This window comes from Sturnira hondurensis, unplaced genomic scaffold, assembly GCF_014824575.4.
Source record: "Sturnira hondurensis isolate 20B ecotype Veracruz unplaced genomic scaffold, ASM1482457v3 Scaffold0024152, whole genome shotgun sequence".
NCBI lineage: Eukaryota > Metazoa > Chordata > Mammalia > Chiroptera > Phyllostomidae > Sturnira > Sturnira hondurensis.
Window position 1 is genome coordinate 5,140,772 of NW_028096783.1, and position 24,467 is coordinate 5,165,238.

At 41.7% G+C, this 24,467-nt stretch overlaps 1 protein-coding gene across 4 annotated transcripts in view; it reads right to left on the reverse strand.

The window, feature by feature from the left end:
* Positions 1–23,969, reverse strand: part of APLP2 (amyloid beta precursor like protein 2) — a 72,037-nt gene extending 48,068 nt beyond the window's left edge. For 3 of the 4 annotated variants that reach the window (XM_037038243.1, XM_037038241.1, XM_037038240.1), the window contains exon 1: positions 23,772–23,968. In XM_037038243.1, coding sequence (XP_036894138.1) covers positions 23,772–23,957 — 186 coding nt within the window. In that variant the 5' untranslated portion in view covers positions 23,958–23,968. Of the gene's footprint in view, positions 1–23,771 lie in introns of all 4 variants that reach the window. The other variant, XM_037038242.1, reaches the window with a different exon arrangement.
* Between the last annotated feature and the right edge of the window lie 498 nt (positions 23,970–24,467).

The following is a 24,467-nucleotide window of genomic DNA, read 5'->3' on the forward strand; positions in this document are numbered from 1 at the left end:
TCTACAAAAGTCCCTCCTTGTTTTTCTTCTAAATGGTCTTACAAAGTTAACAGAACTAGCTCCCCTTGAACAGTTCACACTGGCAGGTAAGGAAACTATTTAGGTATGTAATACTATCTGGTAACTTAGTAGCCAAGCCAAACTTTGGCAATCCACTGTTGGCTTATATTAGAATGATTCTCCTCCACTCTGCTCATCTCTTGGGAAGTTATTCACAAGCTCAATGGGAAAAAATTTGCAATTCATTTGTAATGCTTAACGTCAGGATGAAAACACCTGTTTATATTAGGTTACAGTGACTTCTTTGACCCTGTGAAAAAACTAGTTTTCAACATTTCCAAAAGGATGTAAATCTAAGTTACCTACACAACATCACAGAAGCTGTATCTTAGTCCCAGTAACACCTAACATGATAAAATTTTACTTGGCCAACAATGAACTCTACCTATGGTAGTATAAAATGATATAATCTTATCTATACTTGTATAAGACACTCTTTACCTTTCTGATCATTTGTCTATGTTTTCTTCCAAATGTTTTCTCCATAAAACTCAAAAATGTTCCAAATACTGATGTAGCACTGATGTGATAACCAGAAGAAGTTTTCTTCACAAATACCAAGTAAAAAGAATGCTGAGCCCACACCAGGTAGGTGCGGCGCAGGCCTGTGAACCAAAGGGTTGCTGGTTTGGTTCCTGTCAGAGCACATGCCTGGGTGCAGGCCAGGTCCCCAGTAGGGGGCGTGTGAGAGGCAACCACACACTGATGTTTCTCTCCCTCTCTTTCTCCCTCTTTCTCCCTCCCTTCCCCTCTCTCAAAAATAAATAAAATCTTTTAAAAAATGCTGAAAGTGGTAAACTTCTTGATAACGTTTACTGAAGCAATCTTTATTACCCCTCAAACCAGACTTGGACTTTATGTTGTATTTTGTCTTTTTTACAGCTTCTCAGAGACAGAGAGCAGTACTGCTCACATAACCATCGGATCACCATAAAAATACTTCAATGAAGACCCATTCACCCAGTCGAGACCCAAACTGGATCTGCAATGCACCTTCCACTACCACCGTTCCGTGACAAGCTGAACTCTTCCCTCACTTCATACAGACACACAAAACCGTATGGCATGGCCCAGCGTGGCTGGGAGCTTATCAGGTTTGAGTCTGTGCTTTGCACTTAATCTTTTACAATCAATACTTAAAACATTTTCAACCAATTTTAATCTGCCCTGATTACTATTTCCATTGTTTAAAAACAACACTAGCCAACATTCAGTCTCAATGACTTGTATCAATTCACAAGAGTAATCTTTCAAAGTAATAGCCCAGCTGAATATTTTATTAATGTAGATAATGTGGAAGCTAATCAAGCCTCAAATAATCATTTTTCTGAAGAGTTGCTATGGGGGTGGGGAGGTTCCACACAGATAAACCCTCATACAGCATTAAGAATAAATTCTACCCAAAGGGGGTGGGACAGAGCAAGTCCAACCAACAAATCAAAGAAAATTCTGTTATCCAATGTGGCTTTTAGTTTGTTTAAAATCTGCCATGAATAATAAATATTTATTTCAAGAGGTAATTTTGAGCCCACTTTCTCTTTCTCCTCTTTTCAACAAGGGCTCAAACTTTATAACAGCAGCAGACAGGGACATAAAACAAAAATGACGACCCACCCTCGGCCTCCCCAGGGAGACCACAGCGCCTCCAACGACCAAAGCAGGCCTGCTCCCACTTCGGCACTGCTACCCCATCTTCCAACTTCTTCAACAAATGCCGAGACATTTTTACATAAAAATCCATGTTACCTGGAAATGGTGCTGTTCAAATGGTGCTGATTCAAATGGTGCTGATTTGAAAATGCAATGAAGCCCATGAATACCACAATGAGAGCCAATAAAACACAAGTTCTGGTCCCAGAACTTGGTCAACAGCCTACAGGTTTTCACTCACTGCTTTAGGTCATGCACCTGGCATTACAGTCAGGAAGGCTGGCAGTTCATTGAAAAAAGTGTAAAATTCATCAAACACCTAACACTCAAGTGTCATGGTATAAACTAAAATTAATCGTATTCTGTCATTATAAGAAATTTGATTATAGTAATTTCAAGATCAATGGCCATTTGAGGACTAGGAGGCTTAATATTGTTACAATGACAATACTTAAACAATCTGCTAATTTGGTGCAACACCCATACAAATCCCAACAGCATCTTTTGTAGAAATTAAAAAACTCATCCTAAAATTCACACAGAATCTCCCAACCCTGAAAAGAACAAACCTGAAAGATTCACACTTCCTGACTTCAAAACTCGCTATACAACTAAAATAATCAAAATAGTGTTACTAGCATTAAAAAAAGGCAGATATACAATAGAGCACTCAGAAATACACTCAGAAATAAACTCTTGCATATGGTGTTAAATGATTTCTGATAAGCATGCCATGACCATTCACTGGGGGAAAGGGAAGCCTTTTTTTCTACCACGATTGCTGGGAAAACTGGATAATCACCTGCAAAAGAATGAAGTTGGCCCTGGCTGGTGTAGCTTAGTGGATTGAGAGCGGGCCTGTGAAGCAAAGGATCAGGGTTCGATCTCAAGTCAGGGCACATGCCTGGGCTGCAGACCAGTTCCCAGCAAGGAACACATGAGAGGCAACCACACGCTGATATTTCTCTCCCTCTCTCCTTCCCTTCCCCTCTCTGAAAAATAAATATTTTTTATTTTATTTTTTTTAAGATTTTATTTATTTATCTTTAGAGGGGAAGGGAAGGAGAGAGGGAGAGAAACAACAATGTATGGTTGCCTTTCGTGCGTCCCCTGCTGGGAATTGGCCTGCAGGGAACTGGCCTGCAACCCAGGCATGTGCCCTGACTGGGAATCGAACCGCGATCGTCTGAGTCGCAGGCCCGCGCTCAATCCACTGAGCTACACCAGCCAGGGCTTGAAAAATAAATATTAAAAAAAAAAAAATGAAGTTGGACCCTTACCTTAAATCATACACAAAAATTAACTCAAAATGGACCAAAAATATAAACATAAGAGCTATAAAGATAAAACTCGTAGGAGAAAACAAAAATCTTCACAACATCTGATTTGGCAGTGGTGTAGATACGATAATACCAAAAGCACAGTCAACCAAAAAAAATAGCTAAACTGGACTTGGTAAAAATTAAAAACCTTTGTGCATCAAAGGACACTACCAAGCGAGTGAAGACAGCCTACAGAATGGGAGAAGATATTCACAAATCACGTATCTACTAAGGGACTGATATCCAGGACACACAAAGAACTACAGCCAACGACCACCGCCACAAAAACCCAACTCAGAAAGCCTTGAACAGATCTTTTGCCAAAGATGACACACAAATGGCCAGCGTGAAAAGATGCTCAACATCACTCACTGCTCATTAGGTAAGTGCAAGTCGGTGAGACAGTGTCCTGCACATAGCAATTTAATAAATGTGTGCTAATAGTGATGACCATGAAGAACTTCTGATGAACTTACTACCACAGAAGAAAGCCTTCAATTTTTGAAGCATCTACATTCAAGGGCACTCTTAAATGTCAATTTAAGATCTAGATGTAAGGATAAAAAACATAAAGCCACTCTGCATGCTGTTTAGAGAAAAATTGGAAATGTAAAATAGCCAATGGTGAAGAAATCAATTAAATAAATTATAGAAGAGGAAGACCTTTACCTTTGTATATAATATATTCTCAAAAAGATGAGCAAGTTTTAAGACATGTGTGTTACTGGGGGGCTCTGCTACTAAAACTAGTAATTTGTAGTGATCTCTATTATTCCCAGTGTTTTAGTAAAATTCCTGGAGTTTAATCCTACCATTTTATAAGCATTCCTTAACTTTTCCTACATAAATGAGCCAACTGCATATTTACCTAAATCCAAAGACTCAGCCTAAAAAATACCAAATAAGCACCAACTCCATCAAACCATGTGTTTCTTATCAATAAAATAAGCACTTGCCCCAATTTCTCGTTCAGTTTTATAAAAATAAGGGCAAAATTCAATCAAACATTCAAATTAGTTTCAACAGTGCCAGCAAATACCCAACCCACTGGCTGGTAGGGCAGCATCCTGAGTCACTCGAAATGCCTGTGCCTCAGCAAAAGCTCCAAAATGAGCATGGATACTGTGCATTTCAAATGCAGGGAGTTCAAAAGCCCCGAACAGTAAAAAGTGACTCAAGTAAAAGCTATGTCGTCAAATATTTAATGGCTTGGAATGTTATTCAAAACGTCAAGTGGGCACTGGACAGGTTATAAACGTACCAAAAAAAAAAATCCACTCTTTAAAAAAATAAATGTACATAAAACAAGACTGGAAAAATTAAAAAGCAATTTATCTGGATGATAAAGTATATTCCATTTCTTTCTTTTTTTGGTTTTCATTTGGCTTTACTTTTATTTTCTGAATTTTTAACAATGACAATATATATTTCTTCTTTGACACAATACATAGTAAGAGTCATCATAATAATTTGTAAAAGTCAATTTAGACTCTCACAATCATTTTCAATGAAAGACTGTAAGAGGCAGCAAATAGGTTCCTGAGACAGATCATTCTAATTATAATGTATAATTACTACTGTAACAGGGTACAGCCAAGAGGGGTCCCCAAATCAGGATTTATAATGGGCCCAGAACTCAAGGTGTCCAAAAAATATTAGAAAAACACATAGGATGTCCTCACCCCCACAAGTCTGAGCTGGGGGATGGGACACATGGAGCAGGGCCATGCAGGGCCATTTTGTACAGCAACAGCTTTGCAGCTAACCTCTGGCATGGTCATTTAACACATCTATAATCTTTAACTGGCTTCATAGATATATTAAATAGCTGTGGCCATGCTTTGAGCCAGGGGCATGGGAGTGACTTCCACCCAAGATGTAACTGGGAGGCAACTCCCCCAGTTACAGTGCCTGTGTGAGAGTGAGGAGATGATTGGCTCCACGCCATGGAGCCACAGAAAAGGGGGCCACACCTGCCCAGACTTACCATGGCAGCCCAGAAAAGCTGGAATACAGGAGTGCTGGCAGGTGTAACTGATTGTAGGAGTCGGAAATGAGGCTGCAGAAGAAGACTGGCACTGGCGTTTAAACCCGTGCGCAGCAGCCATACAATAAGTTTGGACCACTCGGCTGTGGCAGGAGGGGAGAACCACAGCTTGGGCGAGAGTCAGGACTACTTCACTTTGGAAGTGCTCCTTTTGGCCACGTGGATGGTGCCTGGAGCCCGAATCATGGACTTCTACTTATTTCCTGAGATACGGTATCCCGGACTGGGCAAAGGGGAAAAGGAAGGACTGTGTGTGTTTATCGGTATTCTAAAGAACTTCAGTGTGTATAACTTTTAAATAAATAATAATTCCTTTCCTTTTCACCAATCTCTGACATTGAGAGACATCTTTCCTCTGTCAGTGGGCATAGCGAACCTAGTATGGGGGGAGGGGAACCCCCTGAGAAAAAGGGGTGGGGTCCTTTATATCATTCACTACCACCCCTGTGTCTGTTCTGTAACACTATAAATCTGAATACTATGAACTAACAGTGATTTGGTATTGAACAAAAAAAGACGAGTTTCCTCTTTACTTCCTGATTACTAAAAATCATCTAAAGCAAATTGTCTGCCTAATGCTGACTGGTCACCTTCTCCACAGACCTCTGGTGCTCTCATGCCACCCTGAATCTCCCTTCCCCAAGCCTCTGACCAGGGCTATCTGTTCTGCCAGTGAGCACAAATTTGAGAGCCAGGCCATCACTTACTGATTTGTGAACATGGTCAAGTTGCTTTCTATGTGCATGCCCCAAGTCCAGCACTGATAAAACAAGGACAACAGCAGTTCATGTCTCAGAGGGTTATTCTAAGGCTTAGTGAATGCACTATACATAGCAATTTTACCACAAATTTAACTATTATTATTATTTCAACCACCAGCAGAATCTGCCATTCCATTCCTGCTTGTCTATTCTTCTCTAGTTACTTAAAAGCACATAGGTTCTTCTCTATAAACTGAGTAAACATCTAATTTTTAAGAAGATTTTCATATACTTATTTTTAGAGAAAGGGGAAGGGAAAGAGGAAGAGAGGGAAACAGCAATGTGTGGTTGCCTCTCATGCAGCCCCTACTGGGGACCTCGCCCACAACCCAGGCATGTGCCCTGACTGGGAATCAAACCACCAACCCTTCGGTTTGCAGGCCAGTGCTCAATTCACTGAACCACACCAGCCAGGGCTAAACAACTAATTTTGTGGGAACTAACTTCCAATTTAGAGCAACTTAGAGTTGGGTGGCTTCAGGGGGACCACTCCTCCCACTTTCCCTTTAACCTGACTGGCACTTCCCCATCATGGCAGATCCAGTAGCTCCCACCCCCTGGACTCCTAGTGGCTTCACCCTGCCAAGGTCTGGTCAGAATCTGAGACAGCCTGAGTTTTGTGTCCCTGGAGCAGAGGCCACAGTCCCTATTTCCCCCAAGCCTGACTGTCATCTCCCCCGGTACCGCCTCCCAGTGGCCTTGTCCTGCTGAGAGTAGGCTGCTGGCAGACTTTGGGACAGACAGACTGAGTTGTGTGGCTCTGGGACAGGAGAAATTTTCCTCTCACATGCATGAACATGTACAGGGACAGTACAGAGAAACAGTACAGAGCCTCACCTTCACCCAGCCAAATCTTGGTCTGTTGGGGCCTGATAAACTCTGCGGGCCATACCCTGGCAGCTCCTGGAGACCCTGCCCCAGCCCAAAGGTACCGAGCACCTACTAGTGGACGCACACAGACTTGCTTACCCTGGGACATGCACTGAGAGGTCTCAGACCCAGCACCAGCAATGTTTCAGCCTGTATCAGTCTGGTGAACACCACGTGTCCCTACCTGGTGACTCACTGAGAACCTGCCTCATGCACCTCTTTCAGTGACTAAACCTAACAGCAGCCAGAGGTGGATCTCAGGGGGCCTTGGGACTTTCGCAGACCTGCCCCTGGGCCCAGTGCTGGTAAACAGCCAGCCTTGGGGCGCAGCGTGCTCCTTTCTCCACTCTGGGTGCTCAGCACCTGCACAGCAGCTCGTACACTGTGGTCATCATTGAGTCTCATGGCCAGCCAGCCTGAAGGGCCACCCCACACACAAACAGACCAACAGCAATCACAACTCAACAACAACAGGAGGGCCCATGTAGCCCACACAAGGGTCATTCGTGGAGCACCAGGGCAGGTGATGGAAGAAACTATACCAGGGGACCCTGCAGGGCACCTACGATATTAGGCCACCCTACTAAGACTGGGAATCATAGCAGATCTACTACCTAATGCATAGAAACAATAAAGGCAGCCAAAATGTGGAGACAAAGAAACATTCCTCAAATGAAAGAATAGCAGAAATGAAACAGAGGCAGGCAATCTACTATACAGTTCAAAAGAACAGTTATAAGAATGTTCAAGGAACTTGGTGAGAACTACAACAACATAGAAACCATAAAAAAGAACCAGTCAAAATGAAGATGACATTATCTGAAATGAAGAAAACACTAGAGGAATAAACAGTAGGTTGGATGGCGCACAGGATCAAATCATTGATGTGTAAGGCAAGTTAAAAAAGTATACCCAATCAGAACAGCAAAAGGAAAAAAAAGAATTTTAAAAATTAGGATAGTTTAAGGGATATTTGGGACAGCATGAAGGAAACCATCACCCACAGCAAGGGACACCAAAAGGGGAAGAGAGTGAGCAAGGGATTGAGAACCTATTTGATGATAATGGCAAGGACTTCCCTAACCTGGGGGCGGAAAATGACACACCACCCAGGAAGCACAGTCCCAAAGTGGCCGACACCAAGACACATCACGATTAAAATGGCAAAGGTTAAAGACAAAGACAGGACCTTAAAAGCAGCAAGACAGATATGTAAGTAAATGAAACAGCCCTGGCTGGTGTAGCTCAGTGGATTTAGCACAGGCCTCAGAACCACACGATCACGGTTCGATTCCCAGTCAGGGCACATGACTGGGTTGCAAGCCAGTTCCCAGCAGGGGACTCATGAGAGGCAACCATACATTGATATTTCTCTCCTCCTCTCCTCTCTAAAGATATATAAATAAAATCTAAATAAATAAATAAATAAATAAAACAGGGTAAAAAAAAAAAAAAAGACAGTTACCCACAAGGGAGCTCCTGTAAGACTGTTAGCTGACTCCTCACCAGAAACCTTGTGGGCCATAGTGGACCAGCATGATACTCAAAGTCATGAAAAGCAAGGACCTACAACCAAGACTACATTACCCAACAAAGCCAGCACTTAGAATCAAAGGACAGATGAAGAGCTCCCCAGACCAGAATAAGCTAAAGGAGTTCCTTACCACCAAACCAGTATTACAAGAAATGTTAAAGGGCATGCTTTAAGAAAAGGGGGAAAAAACCCAAAAACAAAAACAGAGGAACATATCTAAAAGAATAAAGTGGCAATAAATACATACCTACCAATAATCACTTTAAATGTAAATAGCTTAAAATTGCCAATCAAAAAACATAGGGTAGCTGAATGGGTAAGAAAATAAGACCCATATACATGCTGTCTACAAGAGACCAACTTCAAACCAAAAATCTACCCAGACTGAAAGTAAAGGAGTAGAAATAGGTATTTCATGAAAATGGAAATGAAAAACAGCTGTGGGAGCAATACTTGTAAGTGTCAACACTGACAGAGAGGTAAACAGCATATGACTTCACTTAGGTGGACTCTGAAGAGCAAAGTCAGTGAACAAACAAAATAGAATCAGACCCATGAACAAAGAATATATCCCAAAACTTGGGTGTTGCTTAGGAGTATACATTTGCAACTAGTAGATAAATTTCTTGAGATTTAAAGCACAGCACACCGTATTATAAACGTCAAAGTTGTTTAGAGACTAGTTCTTAATTATTCTAGCTACAAAAAAATAATTATGCAAACTGATTTGGCACTGGCAAACATCAGAGTGTTAAACATATTGCAATATATAAATGTATCAAATCAATACGATGTACACCTTAAATTTACAAAATGCCCTATGTCAATTATAATGGAATTCTTAAATCAATTAACCAAATTCATTAATTAGAATAAATTAAACAAAAAGCTAAAAAAACTTGTGAACTGCAACTCAAACTCTGTTCAAAAGAAAATGTATAGCTTTAGGGAATACATTATAAAAAAGAAAGTCTGGAAAGAAGTTGAAATCAGCAGTCATCTCAAATTGTTAGAAAAAGAACATAAAAACCCATGAAGAGTAGAAAGGAGGAAACAATGTGCAGAGACCAATAAAATGTAAAATAAACATAAAATACAGAGGATCAACAAATCCAAAATTGATTATTTAAAAACTATTGGGAGGGCCAGGATGGCGGCAGCACAGGTGGATGCTGAACTCACCCCCTCCCGAGAGCAAACTGAAATACACGTGATTGTGGACAGTGCTACTCCTAGGAGACAAACTGAAGGCTGAATGAACAGCTTCCACACAACAAACAAGAGACTAGAGGAGGCAGGAAACTGGGACTGGCTCCTGGCTCTGGAGCACCATCGTTTATGCCCCCTCTAACTCAGCCAGTGCTGGCAGGAGCTCTACTTGGGAGCTTGGGCCTACCTGCAAGATCAACCGCAGGGCCTTTGCAGCTATGTTGCCTGGAGCCTTTTGGCTCCAAACAAAGGGAACCAGCAGGAACAACAGGGTCCTGGCCCCCCTGCTGGAAGCCACCCCAGCCTGGAAAGCAGGGGCCACAGGCACCATAAAAACCTGTTCTGCTCCAGACGGCTTCCCAAAATTACCAGGCACATAAAGCCTACATAGAGATCACTTCTACACAAGACCACTTCCTGTGCGAGAAAGACTATTTAGAGAAGGCTCAGGAGCCCCAAGAGCTCTCTGGGAATGTGGGAACACTCCAGAGTTAAAAGCAATTTACATCTGCCTCCACCCCCACAGGATGAGTAGGGGCCTGGCCTGCGGAGTCATTAGAGCACACTCCCAGACACATCCCCAAGCCCAATTCAGGTCAAAGGGAGCAAGCAGAAACAACAGGGCATATTACATGCACCTGGCTTTGCCATCCAGAGCTGCACCTGCTTATAAGACCAGCGCCTTGACACCTTAAGCACCCCTTCAGATCCTACTGGCCTGCCAAAACCACCAGGCACATGGATCCTACACAGAGGCCACTTCTTCAAGACTTGGAGAGAGAGCTGTTTTGTTTAATTCACCGAACAAACAAAGACAGTCAAACATATGGAAAGATGGAAGAATCTCTCAAAGGAAAAAGAAAAATCCCAAAACAAAACCATAAAGAAATGAAGAAAAATAATTTCCCTAATAAAGAATTCAAAGAAATGATCGTAAGAATGCTCACCATACCAGAAAGTAGAATACAGGAACTTAGAAAGTATAAATAAAAAAATGAGAGGACCTTAAACAAAAAAAGAACTAAGCAGACCTGAAGAAAGTAACTGAAATGGAAAACAAGGGATCAAGAGCAGATGCAGTAACACAGAAGAATGGATTAACCATCTGGAACATAGACTAATAAAAATCAACCAATCAGAACAACAAAAAGAAAAAAGAATTTAAAAACAAGAACCTCTGGGATAACAGCAGGCACTCAAATCTCCGCATTACAAGGACCCCAAAGAGAGAAGAGACATAAATTTTACTTAAAGTAATGGCTGAAAGCTTTCCTCACCTGGAAAAGTACAGAAACATTGAGATCTCAGAAAGAGTTCTAAACAAGATGAACCCAAAGAGACCCACACCAAGGCATATTGTGTTTTAAATGACAATCGTCAAAGATAAAGAGACCACCCTGAAGTAGGCAAGAAGGAAACGGTGAGTTACACACAAAGAAACCCCATAAGGCCATCCCCTCATTTCTCAGCAGCAACTTTTCAGGTCAGAGAGGAGGGGCGAACATTTACCAAGTATGGGAGGAAAGGAACAACCTACAATAATTAACCCAGTGACATCACCATTCAGGGTTGAGGACAGATAGTTCCAACCCAAGCAAAAACTAAAAGAGTTCATCATCTTTAAACCAGATTTGCAAAAAATGTTAAAGGGCCTTCTTTAAACAGGAAAAAAAGGCCATAACCATAAGGAAATATGAGAAAAATCTCACAGGTAAAACCAAGTATTTAATAAATTCAGGAAATTAGGCATTTAAAAAATGACCACAGATATGAAAAGAATGATGCATCAAACTCAACTCAAAACTACAACAGGGATTTAGGAGAGACACAATACACAAAGACCTAAAATGACATCACAAACATGAAGCATGGTATGGAGTGGGAGCAAAACACTGGTCATCAGGATGCTCACAGAAATGATTATGGACACAAAATAAAGGAAGAGGTGAGGGCTATTCAAAGTGAAATAAAGAAAAACATACAGGGAACCAACAGTGAATGAAAGAAAACCAAGACTCAAATCAACCATTTGGAACAAAAGGAAAAAATAAACATTCAACCAGAACAGAATGAAGAAACAAGAATTCAAAACAAATGAGGAGAGTCTTAGGAACCTCTGGGACAACTTTAAACGTTCTGACATCCAAATCATAGGGGTGCCAGAAGAAGAAGAGGAAGAGCAAGAAATTGAAAAGTTATCTGAAAACAATGAAAAAAAATTTTCCCAAACTGGCAAAGGAAATAGACATCCAAGTCCATGAAGCTCAGAGAGTCCCAAAGAAGCTGGGGACAGACACCAAGACATATCATAATTAAATTACTCCAGATTAAAGATAAGGAGAGAATCTTAAAAGCAGCAAGAGAAAAAGAGATAGCCACAAAAATTTCCCATTAGACTACCAGCCGATTTCTCAAAAGAAACCTTGCAGGCAAGAAGGGGCTGGAAAGAAGTATTCAAAATCAGGAAAGGCAAGGACCTGCATCCAAGATTACTCTACCCAGCAAAGGTATCATTAAAAATGGAAGGAAACCTGGCTGGTGTAGCTCAGTGGATTGAGCGCGGACCTGCGAACCAGACGATCGCGGTTTGATTCCCAGTCAGGGCACATGCCTGGGTTGCAGGCCAGTTCCCTGCAGGCCAACTCCCAGCAGGGGACGCACGAAAGGCAACCATACATTGATGTTTCTCTCCCTCTCTCCTTCCCTTCCCCTCGAAAGATAAATAAATAAAATATTAAAAAAAAAAATGGAAGGAAAGATGAAGTGCTTCCCAGACAAGAAAAACCTAAAGGAGTTCATCATCACCCAGCCCTATTATATGAAATGTTAAGGGGATTTATTTAAGAAAAGATCAAAATACCCTGGCTGGCATGGCTCAGGGGATTGAGTGCCAGCCTATGAACCAAAGGGTTGCTGGTTCAATACCCAGTTTAGAACGCATTCCTGGGTTTTGGGCTGGGTCCCTGGTGGGGAGTACACAAGAGGTAACCACACAATTGATGTTTCTCTTCCTCTCTATAAAAATAAATAAATAAAATCTTTAAAAAAAAACAGATATGCAGATCAGTTGACTAGAATATAGAGCTCAGAAATAAACCCTCACTTATGTGGTCAATTATTCGACCACGGGGAGGCAAAGATATTCAATGGGATAAACAGTCTCTTCAATCAGCGGTACCGGGAAAACTGGACAAGTACATGCAAGGTAAATGAAACTGGACCACTTTCTTGCACCATATACACTTCAAAATGGATTAAAGCCTTAAATGTAAGACCTGAAACCTTAAAAACCTACAAGAAAATGGGCAGTAAACTCTTTGACATGGCTCTTAACAATAACTTTTTGGATATGTCTCCTCAGGCAAGGGCAACAAAAGAAAAGGTAAACAAATGGGACTACATCAAACTAAAAAGCTTTGGTGGAGTCAAGGAAACTATCAACAAAACAACCTATTAAATAAGAGATGGTACTAGCCAATAATACATCGGATAAGAGGTTAATATCCAAAATATATAAGGACCTCAGACAACACACATACTAATCTGATTAAAAAATGGGCAGAGGCTCTGAATAGAAATTTCTCCAAAGACGTACAGATGGCCAACACAGGAAAAGATGTTCAACACCACTAATCAGGGAAATGCAAATTAAAACCACAATGAGATACGACCTCACGCCAGTCAGAACGGCTATAGGCAATAAACCAACAAACAATAAAAGCTGGCCAGGATGTGGAGAAACGGGAACCCTCCTGCACTGTCGGTGGGAATGCAAGTGCAGCCACTGTGGGAATGCAAGTGCAGCCACTGCAGAAAACAGTACACTGCTTCCTCGAAAAATCAAAAATAGAAGTGGGAGGTAAAGAGGGAGGGTAAGAGGGGTCAAATGTGTGGGGACACAGGGAGATCAGACTGTGGGGGTGAGCACACACTGCAAGATACAGATGATGCACGCGTGACACTTCCATGTTTCGGACGATAAGACGCACCCCTCCCCAATGCAGGAGGAATAATGGTTTTTAATGCTGCTGTTGAGTTCTGTTTACATTTACATTGGTGAAATATTATGTTATTAAATATTTTACCACATTTTTTTTGCTTCAAAAATTTTCTCCCTATTTTCCTCCTCTAAAACCTAGATGCATGTTAAGGACCAAAAAATACAGTAATGTTATTAGCCAACTCACTCCAATCAATTAAAAATTTTAAAAACCAAGCTACCCAATGATTCCACAATCTAACTTCTGGGGTATTTTTCTGAGGAAAACAAACAAAACAGAAATAGACTTACAGATTCAGAGAACTGACAGAGACAGAGGGATTGGGAGGCTAGGTGAAAAAGGTGAAGGGATTAAGCAAAATTAAATACAGAAAACAGACGCATAGACATGAGTATGATGATTACGGAGGGAATGCTGGGTGGAAGGAGGCAGAAGAGGGGAAAAGGCGGAAAATGGTAATGGAACAAGACTTGACATAGGGCGGTGAACACACAATAATATATAATTTATTATAAAACTGTATACCTAAAACCTATTTAATTTTATTAACCAAGGTCACCTCAATAAATTCAACTCAAAAATAGATACATGCAACCCTATGTTCATTGCAGCATTACTAGTAATAGTCAAAATATGGAAGAAACCAAATGTCCATCAACAGACGAATGGGGATAAAGAAGATACGGTGTCCATATATACAATGAAATACTATTCATCCATAAAAGAATGAAATCTTTCTATCTGCGACAACATGATGGACCTAGAGGATATTCTGCTATGTGAAATAAGTCAGGGAAAGACAAATACTGTATGATCTTACTTATATGGGGAACATAAAAAACCCAGATGAATAAACAAAACAGACCCATAGATGTAAAGAACAAGGTGCTGGTAGCAAGGAGTTGGGGGAGTGGGGCACGGCGGTAGAAGGATGGGAATAGAGAAAAAAACACTACTAACACCTGGCTGATTTAAATAAATAAGTAAATAAATAACCAACCAACCAACCAAAGTCAGGAATAAAAAAGGGGACATCACTGCAGATTCTACTGACATTACAAAACCAATAAATACATTATGAACAATTTCAGAGACAACAACAATTTAAATAGTCTCATGAAATAAATTACTAGAGAAAAAAACACACAAAAAGATAGGAATAATCCTACAATTAGTAAATAAATTTAATCAATAATTAGAAACCTTACCACAAAGAAAATTCCAGATGGCTTTGCTGGTAAATTTTTCCCAAACATTTAAAAAAAAGATAATGCCAATCTTACATAAAATATTCCAGAGAATTAACACATAATTACTAAATTTTCACTATCACTTTGTAAGGAAAATAAATGTTAAATAACTATGCGGAACACCTAAAATTCATGTAACAATATATGTCAATTATATTTTAATTTAATAAAAATGTTCCAGAAAACATAACAAGAGGCAATGTCCCCTCCCTCAACTCCTTTTGATAAGTATACTATAAAAGAGAAAAATTATACATCAAACCCACTTTTGAGCACAAAGGCAAATCTTGAACAAAATTTTCAAAACCAAATCCAGAAAATAATAAGCTCAGTTTGGTTTATTTCAGGAATGCAAAGTCACCTGTATATTTTTAAAAATCAATTAATATATTTCACACTATCAAAATTAAAAAGAAAAATCAAATGATCATCTTAATAGTTGGAAAAAATTTGTTTTCAAATAATTCAACATTCATTCACAAGAATCTCTGGTAAGCTCAGGAATTAAGGAGTTTACTGTGATAAAGGGTAGGTATCTACCAAAAACCTACAAAAATCCTAAGAATGGTGAAATACTTTGTCAGAGGTCAGGAGTTAGACAAAGATACCAGCTACCATACCATTTCTCTTTAACATTTTACAAAGTCCTAGCCGGTGCAGTAAAGCAAGAAAAAGAAATAAAAGCTACAAGGATCAGAAGGAAAGAAATAAAACTGTCACAATTCACAAATATACTCAGAAATTTTCAAAATTGCAGTTTAATTATTAGAATTAATACACAAACTTAGCAATATCAACAGCATTTCCACAACCACAACAAAGACAACCAAAAATTTTTTAAAGATGCCATTTAAAAAAATCACAATCACACGATTAAGTCTGACACAGAGATGTAAACATCTCCGTGCAAAACGCTATAAAAACACTGAAGCAAGGGCTGACCAGTGGGCTCAGCTGGTTGGGCGTCATCCCAGAAAGCAAAAGGTCCCTGGCTTGATTCCGGGTCAGGGCACATGCCTGGGTTATGGGTTAGGTCCCTGGGTGGGGTGCCTGAACTAACCAGTATTTCTCTCCCTCTCTCTCCCTCCCTTCCCTTCTCTCTAAAAATACATAAATAAAATCCTTAAGAAACAACAATAAAACTCAAAAAATACCCAATGGCTTCTGCTGTTGGGTGGAGAAGGCTGGAAATGGTGCTTTGTATGCTGGCATGAAACTACCTTTCCTTACAGTTCAAGTATCTTCCAAAATCATCATAAAACACTGTCAAACAATGAACAGCACACTGATAAACCAGTATTTATTGTAACTCTAAGAGCCAGAGCAGGCTTCTTTGGAATCCAAAAGACGACAGGGGTCTCTCTCGGCACACAGACGTGAATGGGAATGCTAAACCCCAACTCAAGATAAGAGTTACTTCCGGAAAGGCAGGTCAGTGGGAAGTGGGAGAGCTTAAAGGCCTTTGTATTCTAAGGTTTTATTTCTATGTCTGTATTTTTTCATTCTCTCAAAATCAAAGGCTAAGGCAAATATGGGAGTGTTAAAATTTAACAAAATAGGGTGGTGAATATGAATTTTTTAATATATTTACTATATACTACGTTGGAAACATTCATAATTAATGAGAGTAAAATAAAAGGTCCTGTACTCTTTATTACCCTCACTTCTCCAGGTAAAATTTCTGCTTCAGCCTGAGCAAGTCATCTGTTTAGCACTCAAGAAACAAAGTATAAAATATCCCAAAATACTTATGTTCTTTACCACCACTGCCACTAAATCCTAAGTTTTCTCCTTCTCCAGGCTACATATCTCCCTTGTGGTTCATCCATGTTTCATGTACCCACTGTTTCATGTCAAATTTTCCATACACTTCACCATTCCAGCCTTTCTATTTTGGATGGTAATCTCCCTCTCAACATGAAATGCCAAGATCCTAATACCTGTGCCGTGAAAGGTTCCTCAGCGTCTCATTTGCACCACCAAATTTTAACTCCCAGGGAGAATAAATTAGTTCTTTTCCTTCCTCGCTAGCACAGCTAAATAACCAACCTCCCAAATAAATGGAGAAGGCCCTTGTAGTAGGCACTGGGTTGTGACCTACCCAACATCCACAGTCCTCCTTTCTGACAGAACCCCACCCTGCGGTCTCAGCGGATCAATCCCCTCTGGTTTGGCTAGAAACACCTGACACAACTCTGTCCAGTAAGACCTGAGGGGGTCTGTGGCTGCTGGGCTTTGAGTAAGGTTTGTTCACTCTTAAAAGGAGATAAAAAAGAAAACAGTCTCTGCTTCCCCTGAACGCTATCCCATCGGAGCATGTCCTCCAGAATTGCAATGGCAATGCTGCAGCCACGCTGTTTAGCTGAGGAAGGCAGGCTGGGAGAGCTGTGCTGGGCTTTCCACAAAGGTGCCCTAAGGCGACCCTAAAGCGCCCTTCGGCAAACGCTATCTTTTTTCTGAACCACAGTCTTACCCCAGTCCTCTTGGTTACTGAATCAACCTCTTCCTAATGTTCTGTCCATCAATTAAGCCAGTGATTCAAGTCTGGTTTTCGTAGCATTTTTCTCTTCCAAATAACCCCATACTGTGATTTTCAGAAGACTCCCCACTGGGAGTCATATTTTCATATATTTTTCTTCACAGAACACAAAGATGAAACAAGCTCAGTATTTTGAAAAAAGAACTTGCATACTACAGTAAAAGGCATTAAACACTTTTAAAAAGCCACAGAGCCCTAACTGTGTAGCTCAGTTGGTTAAAGCATCATCCCCATACACCAAAGTTGCAGGTTCAGTTCTCGGTCAGGACACACAAAAATCAACCAATGAATGTATAAATAAGTGGAACAATAAATCAATCTTTCTCTTTCTCATCTCTCTTTCTCTCTCCTGCTTCCTCTCTTCCCCCCCTTTCCTATCTCTAAAATTAAATAAATAAAAATTTAAAGCCATAGAAAATGTAAAAACAAAGTCCCCTGTAATTACAATCTTCAGAGATATGTAAGAGCTTCTATGAAATCAGCTTCTTTTTTAAAAGATTTTATTTATCTTTAGAGGGGAAAGGAAGGTCAGGAGAGAAATATCAATGTATGGTTGTCTCTCGTGCGTCCCCTGCTGGGAACTGGCCTGCAACCCAGGTGTGTGCCCTGACTGGGAATCGAACCGCGATCGTGTGGTTTGCAGGCCCACGCTCAATCCACTGAGCTATACCAGCCAGGGTGAAACTAGCTTCTTTAAAAAGAAAATTCCAATCCAGTTTTCTGGAACTGGGCAAGACAGACAGATATGCATGAAAAGAAATCTGCAGCCAAGAGGGACACGTCATAAAACATCCTGATGTAGAGGAAAGGAAGTAAACAGGCTGAGAATAGGACAGACAGATGCATACCCTGGCCCTGCTGCACAACTGTATACAGGTGGCCTTTCTGGGTCCTTGTCTTAGGTGGAGATAAGAGCACCTACTTCACCAGACTGGTGGTACTCCACCAGACTTATGCAGAAAATGCGTAAGTCTGGGAACTTATATAAGACAGTGTACCCAAATAAGCTGTTGGGGTTTTTTTAGTTGTTGCTGGAGTATTGCCTTGTTTTTTTATCTACTTGCAGAGAAGAATCACCTGGGGAGCTTTTGGAAATGAGAACTCCCAGATGTACTCAATGAGAACCCCTGGGGGCGGGACCCAGAAATCACATGCAAGTGCATTCAGTTGTGTAAAAAGGACTGAGCGTTACTTGTTTTTAATATTGTACTGTTTAGGATCTAACACCAGCAGTAGGAAAAACAAATGAAAACTCCAGTTTTAAAAAACAGATCACGGTTATATTTAAAAGATTTTAACAAATAAAGACTTCAGGGTACTTAGGTTAAAAAAAGCCTCTTAGCAAACGTAATTTTATTAGTTATACTTGATACAAAGGACTGGAATGCATTTCTATTCGAATGCGCCTGCATGGTTCACCCTCCACCTCAGGCCATAAATCAAGGTGCACTACAGCAAATATAATTAAGGAATCTAGCTGATCTCACTTTCTGGAAAAAGAACGCATGAAAACTGGAGTGTGGGAGGCTGCAAATTCTTTCTCAAAATGCCCCCTCTGTAGAGACTAGAGTTACCATTCAGATATTTATCCCTACTTCTTAATCACACAGACAACTTTATTTTCTTCTAACAGTTCACTTCAGGACAATTCAAAATAATAACTGTGAGGTACCGGCTTCACCGTGAGATACCGGCCATTTCCTGGAGCGCTGTGCACCTGGCAGATCCAGAAGGACACACGCCGCCAAAACACGTACAGCGGGGCTTCCCTGGATGATATGACTTCATGTTATGTTTCATTTCTTATGCTTACATGCACTTTTTAAAAAGATTTTATTTATTTATTTTTAGAGAGAGGGAAAGGGAGGGAAAGGGGGTTAAAAAAGAGAGAGAGAAACATTGAAAGGTTGCCTCTTGTGAGCCCCTAACTGGGGGGCCTGCCCTGGCCTGCAAACCAGGCATGTCCCCTGACTGGGAATCGAACTGGAAACCTTTAGGTTTGCAGAACAGCCAACAAACTGAGCCACACTAGTCAGGGCCACACGTATTTTTTATTTTTACAATGAAGAGCACTACCTACTTAACATTTATTGTCATTTTAAAAAGAAAATGCATAAGTCTGAAAATTCTTTAACGGTAAATAATGTCATTAAAGAATCTTGAAAAGTTTTTAAGTTTTGATTTTCCAAAGTCAAAAATATCAGGTAAGTTTAAAAATCTAATTTTTATATTTGGAAAAAAGTAATAACCCTTCACATATTACTGCCAAAAATTCTAAAGCTCTTTAACTTGGAAAAAAATAACTATGTTTTCAAATGCTAAAAAACATTATTGGGTCCTGACTGGTGTGGCTCAGTGGACTGAGCACCACCAGCCTGTGAACAGAAGGGTCACCAGTTTGATTCCCAGTCAGGGCATATGCCTGGGTTGCAGGCCAGGTCCTCAGTCGGGGGTATGCAACAGGCAACCACACATTGATGTTTCTCTCCCTCTCATTCTCCCTCCCTTCCCCTCTCTCTGAAAATAAATAAAATCTTTAAAAAAAGAAGACATTATTAGGTCAACTGACAAACTGGAATACACACAGTATTTGATTTCATTAAAGTATTGAATCAATGTTAAATTTCCTGAAATCAGTAACTATTCCGAGGTTAGGTATGACAATGTCATTGCTTCTTAAGAAACACACACTGAAGTGTTCAGGGGTAAAGGGGCATGATGTATGCAACTTAATCTCAAACAGTTCAGCAAAAAATGCATAACAGAGTTAATGACAAAGCAAACGCTTACTTAGGGGGAATGTTAACAACTGGTGACTCTGGTTAAAGGGCATGAGAGTTGTTTGTACAATTTCTGCAGTTTTTGGTAAGTTTAAAGTTATTTCTAGATAAAATTTAACTGAAAAACCAATAGAGGAAAAAATAAATACTTAAAGTTGTCCTAAGAAAACGCTTAACATGCTGGACCAACTCCAAGCAAGAATTTATTGGGCAAAAAAACAGCAATATTTTAAATTGTGCTAAAAAAAAAAAAAACACATGCAGAACCAACTGCAAGCAAGACATTAAATTAGCCGTCCAATAGAAATATGTGAGCCCTGGATGTAGTATTTTCTAGTAGCCACATTCAAAATTAAAAGAAACAAGTGAAACTAATTTTAATATATTTTACTTTGCCCGTGTCTAAAAATATTACCATTTCCATGCAATCAATGTAAAAATTAATGAGATAGTTTACATTTTTTTCATAGTAAGTCTTCGAAATCTGGTGTGCATTTTACAATTATAATACATCTCCATACAGATGCTAAATTTTCAAATGAAAACCTGATGTGCAGCCCTGACTGGTGTAGCTCAGTGGATTGAGCACAGGCCTGCGAACCAGAGGATCGCGGTTCGGTTCCCAGTCAGGGCACATGCCTGGGTTGCAGGCCGGTTCCTTGCAGGCCAACTCCCAGCAGGGGACACACCAAAGGCAACCATACATTGATGTTCCTCTCCCTCTCTCCTTTCCCCTCTAAAAGATAAATAAATAAAATCTTTAAAAAAAAAAACCTGATGTGCATTTATATTTCACAAAATGTACAGTTAAAAAAGTAGGTTCACATAACCAAGTTGTTTCAAACATAGTTAAAAAGTTTTCCACTAACTGATTTGAGTGTCGGTCTTTAGAAGTAAAAGTAGCCCTGATCAGTGTGGTTCAGTTTGTTGGGCACCATACGGCAAAGCAAAAGGTGGCCGGTTCTATTCGTCAGAGCGCATGCCTGGGTTGCGGGTTTGGCCCAGAGCCGGGCGTGAAAGAGAGGCAACAGACCAATGTTTCCCTCTCACATCAGTGTTTCTCACCCTTCCTTTCTCCCTCCCTTTCCTCTCTCTAAAATCAAGTAAAAAAAAAAAATTTTTAAAGAGCCTAAAAACATTCATTTTCAGGTCTAGGAAATAGTATTATTCAAAAAGTACAAGTAAATGAAAATTAAATGCAATGGAAAATTCATTCCTCAATCACACCATGCACAACTGCAAGGTCATTTGTTACCCACAAGTGGCTATGCTACTACGGGGCAGGCAGGTCTAGATGATGAAACAAATCCCTCTCCGAAAGGAGGGCCTGATTGTAAAACTTAGTTTATCATATTCATCAAAAGATTTCGAAGACAGCTATGATAAAACGAGGACTGATATTCCTATCAGAGGCACTGGTATCTCTCCAAATTATAGTCACACACTTCCCATACCACCACTCAGAAATATGACAGCACAAAGCCTTCTTTACTTTCTGTTGCAGGGATCATACTTTGACTTCCCTGAAAACTGTCTATCAAATGGCCTTTCTTTCCAATGTGGCGGAAAGAACTCAAGTTCTGGCTCTCAGAAGCCTCAATGTCCACTTTATACAGTGCAGAGTTTCAGCACAAATACACTTGAGAATCCCAAATGGGATCATGCACACAGCAGGATTTGTCCTGGATTTAAAAAAGGAAGTGACCCTGAGTACAGAGGTGTTTTTTTCTTTTGAAACAGGTGTAAGAGATTAATTCCATCAACACCAAGCAACACTAAAGATTCTCCAATTAATAATGCTGTGCCAGGCAACTTGATCAGGGCTTTGGCTAGCATCCCTTTGGCTAATCTCAATAAAGACCTTCCCAAAGACATCCAGATTTAGGCCATTCTCATCTAAATTAAGGCTCAGGCAATCCTTTGCCTGACAACAAATAAATAAAATCAAAGTATATACATATGCATAAAATTCTGCCTGCTTGACAAAAGAAGAAATCATTTGAAAAATAATTTAGTGTGGGCAAAAATATAGTTCTGAAGAACAGAAATTTTAAAATAGCATTTAAAAATCATTTTAGGGAGCCAAACAATGTGGTGGGCACCAATCTAAATTCAATACACAACTAATTCTGAAAATCTTAGTTCTCTCTTGAAGCAAGCACACCAGCGTTAATATTCTGCTTAAACTTGAAAGGAAAATACTCTTTAAAACGAATGAATTCTTTACAGTGAATTCACTAGTGTCTGAAGTTACTCCCACCCCTGGGAAGTGAGGTAAGAGTGTGAACAATGGGTTTTGTAAGCTTTAAGTTCTATATTCTATGCAAAATCCTTCCCCCGGCAACCCACTGACCTAGCTTGCTTTCATGCGACATCATACCGGGGATCAAAGATACAAATCTAACCATTGTGTGTAAGCTAAAGTAACTGTAATCTAAATAATTTCCCCCCAAAGAATCATTTTTCCTAAAGCTTTAAGCAAAATACAAACGTTTTCAGCTGTTTCATCTAAAAAAGTTCGTCTTGACTAGATTTATTTTACCCGTGGAAATACTTAAACATTCTGTACAACACTTTCTAACTCGGGGTTTTTATTAGGAAGTCTGTCAATGCCTATGTAATCAAATCCAGTCTCACTTCTCTCTGAAATTAGCTAAATAGGCAGAAATCAACTGTAATCTTTAAAATAGCGAAGAGGGAAAAATATAACGACACAACCATAACACCCATTCCAGGCCAACAGCTCAATGGTCATTCCAAGAAGGCAGGTAAAAATAAGTCCCACGTCCCCGCACGAACAGAAAGGTTTCTCTGCAGCGGCGGTGTCCAGACACGCTGCAGAACCACAGCGACCCCGGGGACTCGCCTGTGTTCCCGCGGCCTCAACTCCAGTGAATCGCCCAGGAATCCAGGCCACATAACCATCTCACAGCACAAAGATGTTTACAAGGTTATCAGAACTACTTAAATTCTGGCACCGAAAAAAGTAGGATTGCAGAGTTTTTACCTTGCCTACTCGAGGAAATCCACTCTTAAAAGGGAGTAACACGGCCACCAGAGAGGGGCTTTCCCTTCTTTTAACCAGACTCAGGCAACGAGCTCTAATTCCTCTTCAAGGCCGCCTCAAAGCTGGCACGGTGGACCTCCCGGAGAGGGAGGCATTAGAACAGGCAGCAGAGGGACACCCGCGGCCGGTGCAGGAGCGCTCTCACCGCGCAGCCCAGGCGCGCTCGCCCGGCACCCCAGCGCTTCCACGGGGCCAACGTAGGACGCTGCATCCCACAGCGATCCCACCTCGCCAACAAAGGATGCATAAGCCGCTTCCGGAGGGGAAAGCCCCTCACCGTCCGCGGGCAGCGCGCTGCCCCCACAGCCGGCGCCGCCTCGAGATCCGCGTCTGCGGAGCAAGGCTCGCATCGTCCGGGGAGACCGCGCGGTGGGTATCTGGCCCACGCAGGGACCCTCGAGAAGGCGGAGGGGTCGCGGGCGGGATGGGGGCTGGGTCGGTCGAGGCGGCCGCCCCCCGCAGCCCCGGTGCCTTTCATTTGGCCTCTGCGGTGGCCGAGGAAGCCCGACCTCCACGGCTGAACACTGCACCAAGCAGGGATGGGGGGGAGGGAGTGCCAGACCCGCCGCAGCGTCGGACCACCACTTCCCCGTGTGCGCGCACCCCCAGACCACCCGCCCACAGGCCGCGCTCCCACGGCGGGTGAAAAACACTGCGCTTGGGGGTTCGTCCGCTCCGCACCTCGATGTAGCCGGCCAGCGCCGCGGCGGGTGCCGTGAGCCCGAGCAGGAGCAGTACCAGGAACCTGCCCGTGGCCGCAGCGGCCCCGGTCCCCGTGGTCGCCATCCCTCGCCGAGTCGCTCTACCGCTCGGCCTCAAGCTCACCCACAGAGAACGAAAACCTTCCCCACCGCGACCCAGAAGCATCTGAAGCCAGTTCGCCGCCGCCCCGGGGGTTTTACACGGACCGGAACTGACTTCATAAAGCCACGCCCTCCTTCTCCACTGCCCAATTCCGGCCTGTAGAACCGCTGCAAGACACTGCCTTTTGGTCAGCACACACCCAATCAGGGAACGAAAGGGCCTGCACCTCCCGCCCTCTACAGCTGCGCACCAGGCCCCGCCCCCGTTCTCTGACAGCCCCTCCCCTCCCCGACTTGTGCGCGGGGGTGTGCGTCGCGGGGGCTGTGGGCCCACCTCAGCCCTGGTTGCAGCTCTCAACGACCTCCGATACCCCGCGCGGTTATCAGTTCGCGCAGCGCTGCTCAGTCCGTCTGCAGCCCCCTGATCCGGACACGCCCCGCTCCCCCGCCCTTACAGGGTATTTTTCAGATTCCTTTGGGTACCGCCCTCTTTTTTGGTTCTGTAAAATGGTTTTACAGAATTAAAAAAACAGGATAAAGTTTTCCCGGTCTTGGCTGGGTAACCGAAGGCCCT